Genomic DNA, 13,920 nt, shown 5'->3' with positions numbered 1-13,920 from the left:
AAAAAAAATTTTTTTTTTGTTGAGCCCTGCAATGCATCATGTACCGTATAGACTGACTTGACTGAAAACATCAAAGAAAAACACATATTCTAAGAAATCACAACTCTTTTAAAAAAACATACATACAAACTAAAGTACATGCTAGTTAGCAAAAAAGTTATGTAAAACGTCATATCATGTACTAATACAAAACTTTACATCCCTATGTAATATATTGCATGTGTACAACATCTATACACACATACAAACACATGTTAGAGGTCTCTCACAGAATTCACCTCTCTGTGAAACATACTGAGGATTAATAAGAAGACAGATAGGAATAGTGTAATGAACAGGGTTAACATACCCAGACTGGAGTTTCCCCTGACTATAGTTATGGTTCTCTCATAGCCACTTGAGGGGATGGTGACATGTTTAGCATCAGCCTCCATCTTGCTGTTCTGAGAGTGGGAATTTGTCTAAAACACAAACAGAGAAAGCATCAGGCATCTTTACGCAGTGAAACGGCCTATTTTCTTCGCCTATGCGGTAAATGGAAAGCAAAAAGAATCTCTGGAGCTGCTAAGAGCCCCTTTAAACATCTGTCCTGCAGCAATGCTTCATTTCCTGTGCTGAAAGTGTTTATTTAGTACACAGGCATCCAGTTCTCGAGAGAGATCCCAGGCGAGTCGGTGCCAGTGAATGTGTGACTGAATGACATTCATAGCAACAAGAACAATCCTCTGATGAGCAATTTCTTGCACTTTTTTTAAGTTGTCAACAGATGATGTCAGATACAGTCCTTGCTGTCAAGACAAGAAATACAGTTTTCTAATGTTCACTAACTTCTTCCGAATCCTGACCCAATGTATCAAACCCAGAACATTGCTAGGATCCAAAATAACCTCTTGCCAAAGGCCAAATGCAAGTAAGAATGCATTTCATGGAAACAGAAGTCTCCTATGCTCACTAGGGCTACAATTACTTGATCAAATACAGGGAAAAAAAATGATATTATTGCTTAAAAAATTTAATAAATTATTAAATAAGTTATCAAATAGAAAACTGGATTTTCAGGAGTCATACTCCAGTCTTCAGTGTCACATGATACTTCAGAAATCATTCTAATATACTGATTTGATGCTCAGGAAACATTTCTCATTATTATAAATGCTGAACAGTTGTGCTGCTAAATATTTTTGAGGAAACTGTGATACTTTTTTCCCCCAGGAATCTTTGATGAATAGAAGGAACAGTATTTGTTCCAAATATAAATATTTTGTAATATTATAAACATCTTTTCTGTAAATTTTGATTTGACTTTAATGCATGCTTGCAGATTGAAGTATAAAATAAAATCTAAAGGGAAAAAAAAGAAGAAGTAGAAAACAATTACTGACATCCAAATTTTTGAATGGTAGTGTACATTAGTAGAAGATATTGTCAGAATATGATAACAAAATACAAAAAGATTACATCCATTAACATTAGTTAATGAGGTAGGTTTCATAAAATAACAATTAACAACAGGTTTTTTACAGCCTTTATTAATCTAGGTTAATGTTGTTCTATAATACTAATGTTCATTTGCAATTCGTGTTTATTCATTAAAAATTAATTTATACAAATTAAAATGTTAAAAATATATTAGTATACTGTATGTAGAACTGAACATTAGCCCAGATTTACAAATCTCATAAAAGCATTATGTTAGCTTCTGAAACTTACTGTAAAACGATAGTTTATTACAATATTACACGTATTCTAAAGAGATTTTAGTTTATCTACATTTTATCCCCTCCAGATTTCCATGTGGTGACACATAAGTGGAATAGCCTGCAGTGTTTGTCACCAATATGCAAGAAACACGCCGATAAATAAACAGATTTTTTTTTTTTTATTCTGCAAAATACATTAAATGCTACATACAATTTGTTCACCACTGGCAGATATGGCAAAAATGTTAATAATACACAATGATACAGTCAATAACAAAACGTTTAAATGTGTTCTCAACAAGCCATCCAAACGAATGAGTAGTTTACACACTTGCAGTCTGGAGTAAACCAAAACCCTCATGTGAATAAGAGATGATGTCACGCAAATCCTGACAACAAATATCCTCAACATTTAAACCCTGGCAGCTAGAATGACCACACTGAATTAGGTCAGTGGAAGAAAAAACACTTTCTCTTTCGCCAACTAACTGCTTGAGTGCAACTAGCCCAAAACAACCACTGTTTACAAAATCAATTGCTGTAGGAACCCACAAAAATATACCATTCTGAAGTAGGAAGTCTAAACTTTACACTGTGCTGTAAACAGCCAACTAATCTACCGAGTTTAAGCTTGAAAAACAAATGTCAAGAGTCAGTGAAACGAAGTTGCTTCATGTAGCTCAGATGTTAACACCACAGCACTGTTACAAAACAGATCACATTAGTATTAAAGCAGGTATAGCAATATATAGCCTACTGTACCTGCAAAGTGCCGTGCTGGTTATGTTCTGAGTGGCAGTTGCCTTTTACATCAGCTCCTGTGTCCTGAGTGTCATTTTCCTGTCAATGACAAAGTTGTATTAAATCTCCTACTCAGAAATCTTGTCCCACTCCTCTCTTTATCTGGACACAATCACATATGCACTCGTCAGACGCTTAACTTTTGCAAAGAAAAAGAAAAAAGAAAAAAAACAAGTTCCCAGCACTAGCTAAACCCGATTTCAGAGTCGTGGGACACATAAACACAAATGCACTACTTGTTTTAGGAGGCTGGTGTTAGAATTCAAGAGACATCAATTATTGAAAGATTCCAGTAACCAGAGACTCATGAGCCACAGTTACTGAGACCCAGTTCACAACAAAGACCACCATCAGACTAAAGTAGATTTCCAATAATAATACTCCAATAATAACACCCATAGATTAGGTCAAAAACATTAAACTTACTTGGAATATACAAGATGACAGATGCAACGCAATTAGATATCATTCTAAACAAATAAGAAAATGTTCAATGCACAGTGTGCTATGAACATCTTGAATTTTTCCAAACTAAACTAACTTACACTATTTTAATTGTCTACTATCAATGTCCAGCAGTGATATCTGCCAAATCTCATCTATGATGAAGGTGATAATGATGGAAATGATTACTTAATTTTTTTTTGAATAAAATGGCCAAATCATTTGTCTTGTTGAGGTGAATTTCATAGCTAACATTTAATTGTATTTCTATTATGACAACTCTCTGAAGATTTTAGCATGGTAATGGATATGACAATGTTAATGTATTTGTTCTTGGAGGAATAGATCTGCAACGTTGCTGCTGAATTGCTGCTGCTTATTGCTGTCATTGTAGATTATTGCTGCTGCTGCAAAGCAAGTACATAAACTTGCTACTGCCAATACATACGCCGATACATACGTTGTGAGTATTTAAGACATACTGCTGCTGCACAAATAGCATACATAATAATGGTAGCAGATATATACAGGTGGAGCTGGGGAAGGTGGAGGGTTTCAGAGGAACTCTGAAATCCCACTGCGTGCTGCTCTAGTGAATGATAACCAGCATTTAAATGTAAAGCAGCAAGCTCATTGGCTGCATATGCAACATGAACCAATCAGCAACCAATCAGCCCAACAGTTTAACGCTGTGAATATCATTAATTTGTGCTAACGACCCATCAACCTGCACCATCTATACCAGTTTCATAACAGAACTGGGCATATGTTCTAAATACATACAATTATATATGTCAGTCCTGTATCTCGTGTTTTCCTCCCCCACGTGCTCCATGTCCCAGTTTTCCCATGTTGATTGTGTTAATTTGATTCCAGGTGTGTCTCGTGATTTCCTTGATTAGTTTCCATGTGTATTTAAGCCCTGTGTTTCCTGAGTCCCGTGTGCTGTCCAGAGCTCACTCCAGTGTCGGCTCCAGCCCCAGAGCTTGGCCCAATGTCGGCTCTAGCCCCAGAGCTCGCCCCAGTGTCGGTTCCAGCCCCAGAGCTCTCTCCAGTGTCGGCTCCAACCCCAGAGCTCGCTCCAGTGTGGGCTCCAGCCCCCGAATCCAGCCCAAAGAGGGCTCCAGTTCCTGAGTTTAGCCTATGGAGGGCTCCTGTTCCTGAGTTCCAAATCAAGCCCAGGGAGGGCCACAGTACCTGAGTCAGGCCCACGGAGGGCCTTAGGGGTTGATATTTTCCCCAAGTATTTTTTATTTTTAGAGGCTGGGCCGAGTGCCGAGGCCAAGGCCATGGAGGCCGCTCCGCCATGGCTCCCCGAGCTGTCTGATCCGTCATGGCGTCCTGAACTGTCTGCTCCGCCATGGCCTCCTGAACTGTCTGCTCCACCGTGGCCCCCTGAGCTCCTTACTCCGCCATGGCCTCCTGAACTCCCTATTCCCCCATGGCCTCCTGAACTGTCTGCTCCGCCATGGCTTCCTAATCTGCCTGCTCCATTATGGCGCCCTGAACTGCCTGATCCGCCATGGGTCCCGAAATGGGTAGCGCCCAACCCATCCCATTAGTTTCCATGTGTATTTAAGCCCTGTGTTTCCTGAGTCCTGCTTGCTGTCTTAAATGTCCTTTGGTTTCTTTACTACGTGTGTTAATAAATCCTGTTTCCTATATTCTCCGATGTCTCCTCGCTCCTTCACTCCTCTTCTGACACAGTAGCAGCAGCAGATCGTGGCAATATACTGTATATATATATATATGAAACAATTATATAAAAATGAAAATAAAAAATTTAAATTAAAATTTAAAATAAAAAATAATTTAAAATGAAAACTAAAATTAAATATTTTTGCAGTAATGAAATGAACCCATTAATAATAATGAATAAAAAATTCAAGTAAAAATATTTTACTTGTTTTTCTTTACATACAAATACAATGACTTTTGAAAAAAAAGTATAGTAAAAGTATACTAACTTATTATTACAGTATATATTATTACACTTGTTATAAAACTATTACTATACTACATTTTTAAATACTTGTGTATTTCTACACTACACTATTTCACATAGTGTATTTCACTTTTTGTGATCATTGTTTTAAAAAAGCAAAAATATCTAAAATCTAAAATCATAAAAAAATCAATAATATATATCATTGTATTGATGGATTTGTATGAAAATCTGGGTAAAAGGCATTTGAAAAATGCCAACAATACATGATGAAGGTAAGGTAAAATGTTTCCAAGAATAATAAAACCCATCTGACATTAAAATGCCTGCAGTTGAAGAAACTATAATTTAATATACTTGAGTAGTCAAAGCAGCCATTAGTTACTGATAATTGATGCATATGCTTATCATACTGCAAATTACACATGTCAAAGTGGTGCACATTGAATTCTCTTAAATTAAACTTGCCTGACATTCTATAAAGACCTAGATGACTCAGAATCTTCATAGACATACAATATCTTGGATTCTAGATTTCTCCCACACTGCCCAAAGTTGTAATTGTTGCTGTCTATCTTGTGAAAGGTGATGATTGTGAAGTGAATGGAGAAATTTACCGGTAAGGGTTTGGTGACTCCGATTCGTACGGCGCCCAAAGCAGTGCTCTTCAGGACATGAATGGCCTGAGCCAGACTCGCGTGGCTCAAGTCAGTCCCGTTCACGAACATCAACCGGTCACCTGGCAACAAGCGGCCATCTCTCTCTGCCAAGCCGCCTGCTACAAGAGAGTGGATCACTATCACAGTACGCCCTGGGTTCATGAGGTCCTGAGAGAGTTTCAGAAAGTGACAGCGCAAGAGAGAGAGAGAAGAATAGTAATAAATTAGGAGACACTGCTGCCATGTTGTAGAAGGATTTCAAACCAACTGGGACTCCCCAAACCAACTGATGTGGAGCTCATACTCTGCTGCTCCCTTCTTGTTGTAGTATTGGTATACACACACACACACACACACACACCTGGTAGTCTAGTATACTGAATCCCAGGCCAGAATCGCCTTTCTGCAGCTCATAGACTTGAATCTCGTTCTCCCACATGGCCTGATAGGATAGCACAGGAGCTTCTGTCTTCCATTCATCCTCTCTGCGTCCAAATGACTTCTGCTCGGCCTGTGAGAAAAAGTGGATTGAAGGAGAAAAGAAAAAGAAAAAGTCAATATTATTTTGCAGTAAAGCATGAGTGGAATCATGTTTCCTCATTTGAAAAAGGACAGCAGTGTTAATTTGTTTAAGTTGCTATTTTGTATACTTCATTTTATTATAATGTTAATTGGGAATACTCTGTAACACATTATTTTATGGTGCCTTTGTTACACATGTTACATGTACTTACTATAATAGTAATAATAATGATGCATAATTACATGCAAGTAATCCTAAACCAAACTCTAATCCTAACCTTAACCATATAGTAAGTACATGTAGTTAATTATTATTACTCGGTACTTAAATGTATAATTACACTGTAACAAGGACACCTTAAAATAAAGTGTAACCGAATAATTTTATTCTTATCCTCATCCAAGGCATTCCACAGTCAGTACCTTTTTATGCTACTTCAAATTTTTTTCCCTTTGTTATTTTTGGAACTTCACTGTATAATTGCTCATAAGAGATTGACAAGTACGTTTATCATTTTTGTCCTTTTGTGTTACACAGAAGAAAAAGGGTCATGTGAGTTTAAAACAACATGTGGGTCAGTTAATACCCTTTGTCAAAAAGGAGTCCAATTTAGCATAGTTCTAATAAACAGTATTTCTTATGCAAATAATATACTTCAGTGCTAACTGAATGTTATATTTTTATGCATGTTATTTGCAATAAATGTATTCACATTTAAACTGATATTAAATGCAATTAGCTGAACTTTAGAGTTCTTATTGACCCTCTTAAGCAGGGTATATTTACTATAAAATATGGGTGAAGTGTACTGCTGAATGTACTGACAAGCATTTATGGTAATTAAAATATACCTTAATATCATTTCTATTGAAAGTTTTATGTAATGGATTTTGAAATTGCAATTTAGTACATGTAAAACATATTAACTTGTGATATGTAATATCAAACAACACACTAGCGTTAAATTCATAATCAAGTATTTTACATCTGCTTTAGTATGTTAGTCAATACATCAAAATAAGTGTACTTCTACCAGTACACTTATTGTGTACTTAAAAAATTATTGAAATATAATGATTTAAAATGTAATTTTAAGTAAAATTATCAATTTGCCATTATTACAAAGAAAAATTTTTAAAAATGTATTAAGTGCATTATGTGCTTACAATTTAGTACAATACTATTACACTTATACAATACAAATGCACACTGACTACAGCTAAGCACATTTCTTTTTCACAAGGGTAGTGCATTGCACAAACATTTAAACTTGTCCTTTAAATATCATGATGCACAGACACAGGAAACCTTTTCATTAAATCTGCTAGTAGCTCCTTGAGCGTGAGTTGTACATCGACACCATCATCATCTTCCTCTCCGACTGTGGGTAGGATGAGACGACTGCAAACCACACAAACATTCACAGGAAGTTCCCTCAGCAAGCTCACAACTTCCTTATGTGTCTCACCAATCAGAGAGAACCTGTTCACCTACAGACAGAACAAACACATCACCTTCGTTGTTCTGCTGAAATGATCCTCTGGGCTTTTCTACTGACAGGAAGGGCTATTTTTAAGTAGCTGTCATGATTGATATTCATGTGCAGTCAGCACTGAATAAAGTGCTATGCATAGAAAACAGAATGCAGAAAGAAAGATGAGCGCTTTCAGTTATTGTGCATGCATGTGTTAGCAGGCTTTATGATAAGGGATTACAACAGTGTAATCTATAAACAACAGTATTATCTGTGCGTAATGCTTGTTTGACTTTGAAGTATAACCAAATATAATTTCCATTAGCATTTTTAGGTAAATACATTTTATAGTAGTGTTTGTATGTGTAATGTGAGATATTCTACATGACTATGTGGACACCCCCTTTCAATTATAATATAAAGTGAACCTCTAGCAGCTCGTCTCCAGGCCGTATGATTCCTGTCTGTCCAATCGGACCCTCTGGCAGTATGGAGCAGATATAGTGATGACCTTCCATAGTCTCCAAACTCACACCAAGACCGCTGCTCTCAGTGAACTTCTGTACCTGCGCCACCTGCACACACACACACACACACACACACACACACACTGTAAATATAAATGTATTAGCATATATATATATATATATATACATATACATATACTGTATAGATTGATATACAAATATACAGTGGACATGCACATACATCATAAACAGGCATATAAAGAGACACATACTGAACATAAACATATGCTGACACACACTCAAAAATCTCAGCCACGGAAATTAACTGTCAGCTAAACAGGACAGAATACAGATGAGACGCACCATGACTTCATATTGAGGACCCAGTTTGCTTTTCCACTTCTCCTTCAATATTTCCTCCTCTTCATCAGACAGTTTGCAAACTAAAACAAAATTTCCAAGCATCACACAGCTAATAAATAAATGACAACATGACTGAGGAGAACAGACTACAAAAGACAATGTTTTCATCATGTCAGTTACATCAGTTACATTGTGATTTGTATTTCACACTTTATTTATATCGATGTTAGAAATCACCAAGCAAACTAAAGAAATCTTAAAGGAATATTCTGGGTTGTTTACAGCTTAATGTCTATAGACAGTATTTGTGACATGCTGTCGATTAGGGTTGACTGGACAGCAGAAAAAAATCGTAAATGTAAATATGCTAACAATATAATGGTGTACAGTTAGGAAAGCAAAATAAATAGAATTATCAACTTTTAAAAGCATAACGTTTCAAAGGATGAAATGCTTGTCATATCTTGATGTCAAATTCATACAGTGTTTTGGCATAAAAGCTCGAAAAGACACCTTAAAAAACAACACTTAAAATTTACTGACCCTCGGGCCACCCAAAATACAGATGCGTTTGTTATTTATAGGAACAGTTTTAGAGATATTTAGCATTACATCATTTGCCCACCAAGGGATCGTCTGCAGTGAATGAGTGCAGTCAGAATGAGAGATCAAACAGCTGATAAAAACATCACTATAATTCACCAGTAACCCACACGACTCCAGGCCATCAATTAACGTTTTTGGACTGTTTTAGTCTGTAAATATCTGCATATTTCACTCCTGATTCAGACAAGACAACTTTTTCACTAGAGAAAGCAATATTATGGCTAGAGGACTTGTATTTTAGCCAGAATCAACGCTTTGAAGTTAAAAACATCCAAATTATGATTTTGTTTATTACAAACATGCAGTTTTATCAGTTGTTTGAACTATCATTCTGACGGCACCCATTCACTGCAGAGGATCCATTGGTAAGCAAGTGATGTAAGGCTACATTTCTAATAAATTAAAATTTTCTGCAAACAATGCTTAAATCACGATTATATCTGTATATTATAGTGTATGTTTAACTAGTACACTAAGAAACCTGAGGTGCAAATCAAAATGAGTGGCTGTAATAATAATTGTAAATAAATCTGTTCTTACACGAGGACTGGTTTCTATTCTCCATCTTGGACTCTAAATCACAGGTTTGCGTTGACTCAACTGAGGTCACAGGAAGAACAAACAGAAACAGAAGCTGTTATTAGAATCAAAGTAGGGTCAAATAGTTACTAAGACTTCACACAGAGAATGGGGCCAAAGTGAAACTGAACTCATGAATCAAACACAGTGTGAATGAGTGCAAATAAACAGAAGTGGCAAGAGTTTCACTAACTGCACTCTCTGTTGAAGTTGAGGTCCCGGCGTTCAGTATAGAAAACTTTCCCTGGGGGCAGAACTGGCTTTGGCTCTGGTAGACATGGAGGCAGTGGAGGGGGAAGGAGACCCAGAGGGGTTAAGGGGCTCTGAGAGATTGTGGACATTGTGGGGGTAGTTTGTGTTCCAGATGATGAGCCCTTTCTCCGAATAGAGATCTGCACTTGTTGGCTAGTGAGCAGGATCTCCTCCGCTTTCTGTATAAGGATAAAACAGGTCATTATAACCATTTAACATTATATTTGAAAGGCATCCTTTATCATTTAATGGCTCTGAACTGCTAATGGTCATGCTTCTGTTTTAGTTTATCATTAACAACAATTAATTAAAAACATTATAATATAACATTATAATTATTATAGTGTCACATTTAGCTTCATCATTATTTAGTGTGAAATAACACCAGATGATGTCTGTGTCTTTCAGAATTTCTGCATGTTAAGATAAATAGTTCCAATCCAAAACAACCATATGCTAACACAGTTCAATTTTTCACTTCAGAGCTTATGGCACGCATTGATTTTCTTGCTAAATAGCTCTTGCTACAACATCAGTACTGAAAATATTGATGCTTCAGGAATGATTGGCCCAACCCCAGACGCTTTATCCCTCTATTTTACCACAAAGCAAGCAAGCATTTTTCAGAAATGTGCCTAGTATACATTGTAGTGACGTTGTTTGTGATCATTTTGACCTTGGCAAAACTTATGTAGAAAAATATAATAAAAGAAATTACAATAAACATCAGACAGAAGTGTATTTCCACAGTGTGCACACCAGTCAGAGAGTCTCATCACGTGAAAAGTCATTGCATTATTTAATGCTTCATATCTGAGGTCTCTAAAACCCCAAACATAATTAATGCAAAACTTTTCATCGAGGACGTTTGAAGTGTTTTATGAAGCAAGTTGAAATTCTCTTTATAATAAGCTCTCATTAGAAAAGTCATGAAGTATTAATCCAATACTTCAGTGTTGTTGTTTTTTTTTTACCAAAATGACACTGAAACCCCAAACAGAGGACGAGGGTTGGTCTAATGACACATTTACACAAATACAAACACATATCTAGTGACAATGTAATTAATCATACATACATAGTACTACCATTCTACCTAAAACAAACACTACAATGTAAACAGTCTTCCCTCGCACACGCACAACAGAAACATTTATTATTAATTGCTATAACATAATTTGCTACAACATAATTAGCAATAAATTGCTTAAAACCACTAAGAACTACTGTTTAAATGTACATGCACACACAAGGAAAGTAAAGAGATGTAAAAAAAAAAATCTGTATGGAACTCACAGCAATGATGCCATCTCCGATGTGAATTAGTCCATCCTGATCCACTGCATGTTCTTTCAGTATGCTCTTTACTTCAAATCCACTGGACTCTAAAACGCCGAATATTCATTTAATGTTTACATTTATCATTCTTAGACTGAATGGGAAAAAAATATCTTGCTGAAATAAAAAACAGTAAGGAATCATACCTTTGTCCAGGTTATTCAGAGATTTAGAGATGTTGACGCCCAAACCATTTTTGTTGTTACTGAATCTGACATTGAACTCTTTTTCCTTTTTCTCTACTAAATCCTGCAGAAGGGTAATTCTTTGTTCACTATTGGCACATCAAACAAGACATAATAAAGCAGCATTTATGATAACAACATGTAATCAAGATTAAGGATTTAAAAAGTGTGATTACATTTCAGATTTTACAACAAATTCTACTGTATATCTCTTTCTATTACATTGACACTCTCACTTAACCGTGTTAATGTCAATGTGAATGTCAATCAATGTTTGTTGATTGAGTGTGAGTGTGTTTAAGAAATAATTTCAGCTTAAAAATTGTTTAAATATAATGTTTGTCACATTTTATTAACCTTCATGTCATCCCAAACCTGTATAATAATTTAAAAAATAATTTTAAAAAGGACAGTTCACCCAAAGCTGTTTGGTTATCAACAATTCTTCAATAAAATATCTTCTTTTGTGTTCAGCAGAAGAAAGTCTTCAGGTTTGGAATGACATGAGGATAAGTAAATGATGATAGAATCTTTATTTTTGGGTTGACTGTCCCTTTAAGAATTGTTACGCAGCTTTTTTACCATACAATAACAGTTCACAGTGACCTTAAAAAATGACAAAAACACCACAAAAGCAGCATTAATGTGGTGAAGGAGGAACAGACTGCAATTTACTGAATTTGTTGTGTTCTGTGGAAGAATGAATGTCAAACATGTAAAAAAATACATGAATGTGAGTAAATGATAACAGAACTTTATTTTTTGGGTGAGCTATACTGTTTATATGACAATTTACATATATATGTGAACACACACACACACACACACACACACACACACACACAGAAGCATTTTGCACCTGTTTCTTTTGAGAGTCCTGTTGCTGGGCGATGGTAGGTGAGAGGGCACCATCAGTGGTTTCCCTGGCAATGATAAGTCTCACACGGGAACCAGCAAGACAGAGCTCACGTGCCACTTCCTCACTGCCCATGGCGGACACATCCACATCACCAATTCTGAGGAGAAGATCGCCACTACGCAATCTCCCATCCTGTGTGCACAAACACACATCCACAAATGTCAAGGCATTTGTCACTCTTTTTAATTTGAATCAGTTTGTACAATCCACAAATGAAATAATTTAAATAATGGTGTATGTGAATCCATGATGATTCTCTCATACCTTTCCAGCTACACCATTAGGTAGGATGGTTTTAACCATGGTGCCAGTACTCCTCCCTCCAATGATGCCAAAGCCTAGACCCGATCCGTCATTCTGCAACTCTATATGATGAATTTGTCGAGGCTGTGGAATCAAATTAAATTAGTGGAATAAGCCTAATTATAATACAAGAGAGACTGGGGCTAGTTATCACACTTACTCCAGTTAATATTTCTCAGGGTAGGTTTATTTTTAAAAGTAATTTTTTTGTATAAGCAAATGCCTTAGTCATGGCTACAAAAGCTGTTGAATTATTGAATACAAATACAATTCATTTAACACATATTGAACTTGTGTGCCACATTAGCAGGGAATGTCACACTTTATTGGGTAGGTTGTCAAGGTGGAACCTGCCATTAACAGCATATTATTGTTCCCTATCGATACTTCACTCGTACTGCATCTGCTAAAGACGCTATGGGAAAAAGCAATTTTTCTCCTGACCTGAAGCCTTTTTCAATCACGCAGTGAAACTGCATGGCCATTGGTTCGTGCAGTGTATAAAAAACTAACCAATGGCTCGGCAGCGGAGCCTTGTGGTGCTCGAACGCCATTTATGGCTGACGCTAACGGAAATTAAGGACACGGATAAGGTCCCCTTCCTTGACGCTCCAATCTCCCCCAAAGGTCTCTTCAGACCGGCGGTCGCAGGATTCGCCGAGCGCTACACAGAGGCACAGAAATCGTCCCAAGCTATGTGACATTTCCTGCCAAAGCGCTCCAGCTCCGCTGCTGCCTCTAGTTGCCCTAAGTCTACGCCGACTCAGCAGCCCGTGGAGCCAGCACCTGCCGCCGCCGCCGCCGCCGTTCAGCCTGCTAAGACTCAGCAGACGCGAGGGCGCTCCCGCTCGGCCAAATGCTATCCCCATCCTAAGCGCCAGGGACCCCGACCCAAGATAGCATTGGACCCGGTGCCTCAGGCATCTTCCTGATCTGCGAGACAGGAAGAGGATGGGGCCAAGTCTCGCTACAGCCGGACCACCCCCCAAGCCGCCTCTCTTAAACCTCCTAGTGTCACGGCTCGGTACTGAAAACACACCGTGTAAACAGGGTCTGGGTCCAAATGCAGGTGAAAACTTCTTTATTTAAACAGAAAGGCCAACAAGGCAAAACAAAAACAGGTCTAGAGACGACGAACACCATTACATTATACAATACAACCAGAGAACATCATGAGCGGGCACCGCCGCTTCGGGGGAACTGAGAGTGGACACCGCCGCCTCGGGGGAACTGAGAGCGGACACCGCCGCCTCGGGGGAACTGAGAGCGGGCACCGCTGCCTCGGGGGAACTGAGAGCGGGCATCGCCACCTCGGGGGAACTGTGAGCGGGCACCGCCGCCTCGGGGGAACTGAGAGCGGGC

General features: G+C 37.7%; 2 protein-coding genes across 2 annotated transcripts in view; both read right to left on the bottom strand.

Moving 5' to 3' along the window:
* LOC107709437 (multiple PDZ domain protein-like) overlaps nt 1–6,358 on the bottom strand; it is a 17,006-nt gene extending 10,648 nt beyond the window's left edge. Inside the window, exons 1-5 of the mRNA XM_016513911.1 lie at nt 6,350–6,358; nt 5,911–6,060; nt 5,508–5,717; nt 2,463–2,540; nt 350–461 (exon numbers count right to left, since the gene is read on the bottom strand). Coding sequence (XP_016369397.1) covers nt 350–461; nt 2,463–2,540; nt 5,508–5,717; nt 5,911–6,060; nt 6,350–6,358 — 559 coding nt within the window. The remainder of the gene's footprint in view (nt 1–349; nt 462–2,462; nt 2,541–5,507; nt 5,718–5,910; nt 6,061–6,349) is intronic.
* A 1,214-nt stretch (nt 6,359–7,572) lies between these two features.
* Nucleotides 7,573–13,920, bottom strand: part of LOC107709468 (multiple PDZ domain protein-like) — a 21,147-nt gene continuing 14,799 nt past the window's right edge. The window contains exons 2-9 of the mRNA XM_016513964.1: nt 12,520–12,642; nt 12,196–12,387; nt 11,298–11,400; nt 11,110–11,198; nt 9,755–9,992; nt 9,523–9,582; nt 8,377–8,456; nt 7,573–8,121 (exon numbers count right to left, since the gene is read on the bottom strand). Coding sequence (XP_016369450.1) covers nt 7,957–8,121; nt 8,377–8,456; nt 9,523–9,582; nt 9,755–9,992; nt 11,110–11,198; nt 11,298–11,400; nt 12,196–12,387; nt 12,520–12,642 — 1,050 coding nt within the window. The 3' untranslated portion in view covers nt 7,573–7,956. The remainder of the gene's footprint in view (nt 8,122–8,376; nt 8,457–9,522; nt 9,583–9,754; nt 9,993–11,109; nt 11,199–11,297; nt 11,401–12,195; nt 12,388–12,519; nt 12,643–13,920) is intronic.

The sequence above is a fragment of the Sinocyclocheilus rhinocerous genome, unplaced genomic scaffold, assembly GCF_001515625.1.
Source record: "Sinocyclocheilus rhinocerous isolate Xijiao unplaced genomic scaffold, SAMN03320098_v1.1 scaffold1648, whole genome shotgun sequence".
Classification (NCBI taxonomy): domain Eukaryota; kingdom Metazoa; phylum Chordata; class Actinopteri; order Cypriniformes; family Cyprinidae; genus Sinocyclocheilus; species Sinocyclocheilus rhinocerous.
The sequence above is the reverse complement of the archived record's forward strand: the minus strand, read 5'-3'. Positions and strand labels throughout refer to the sequence as shown.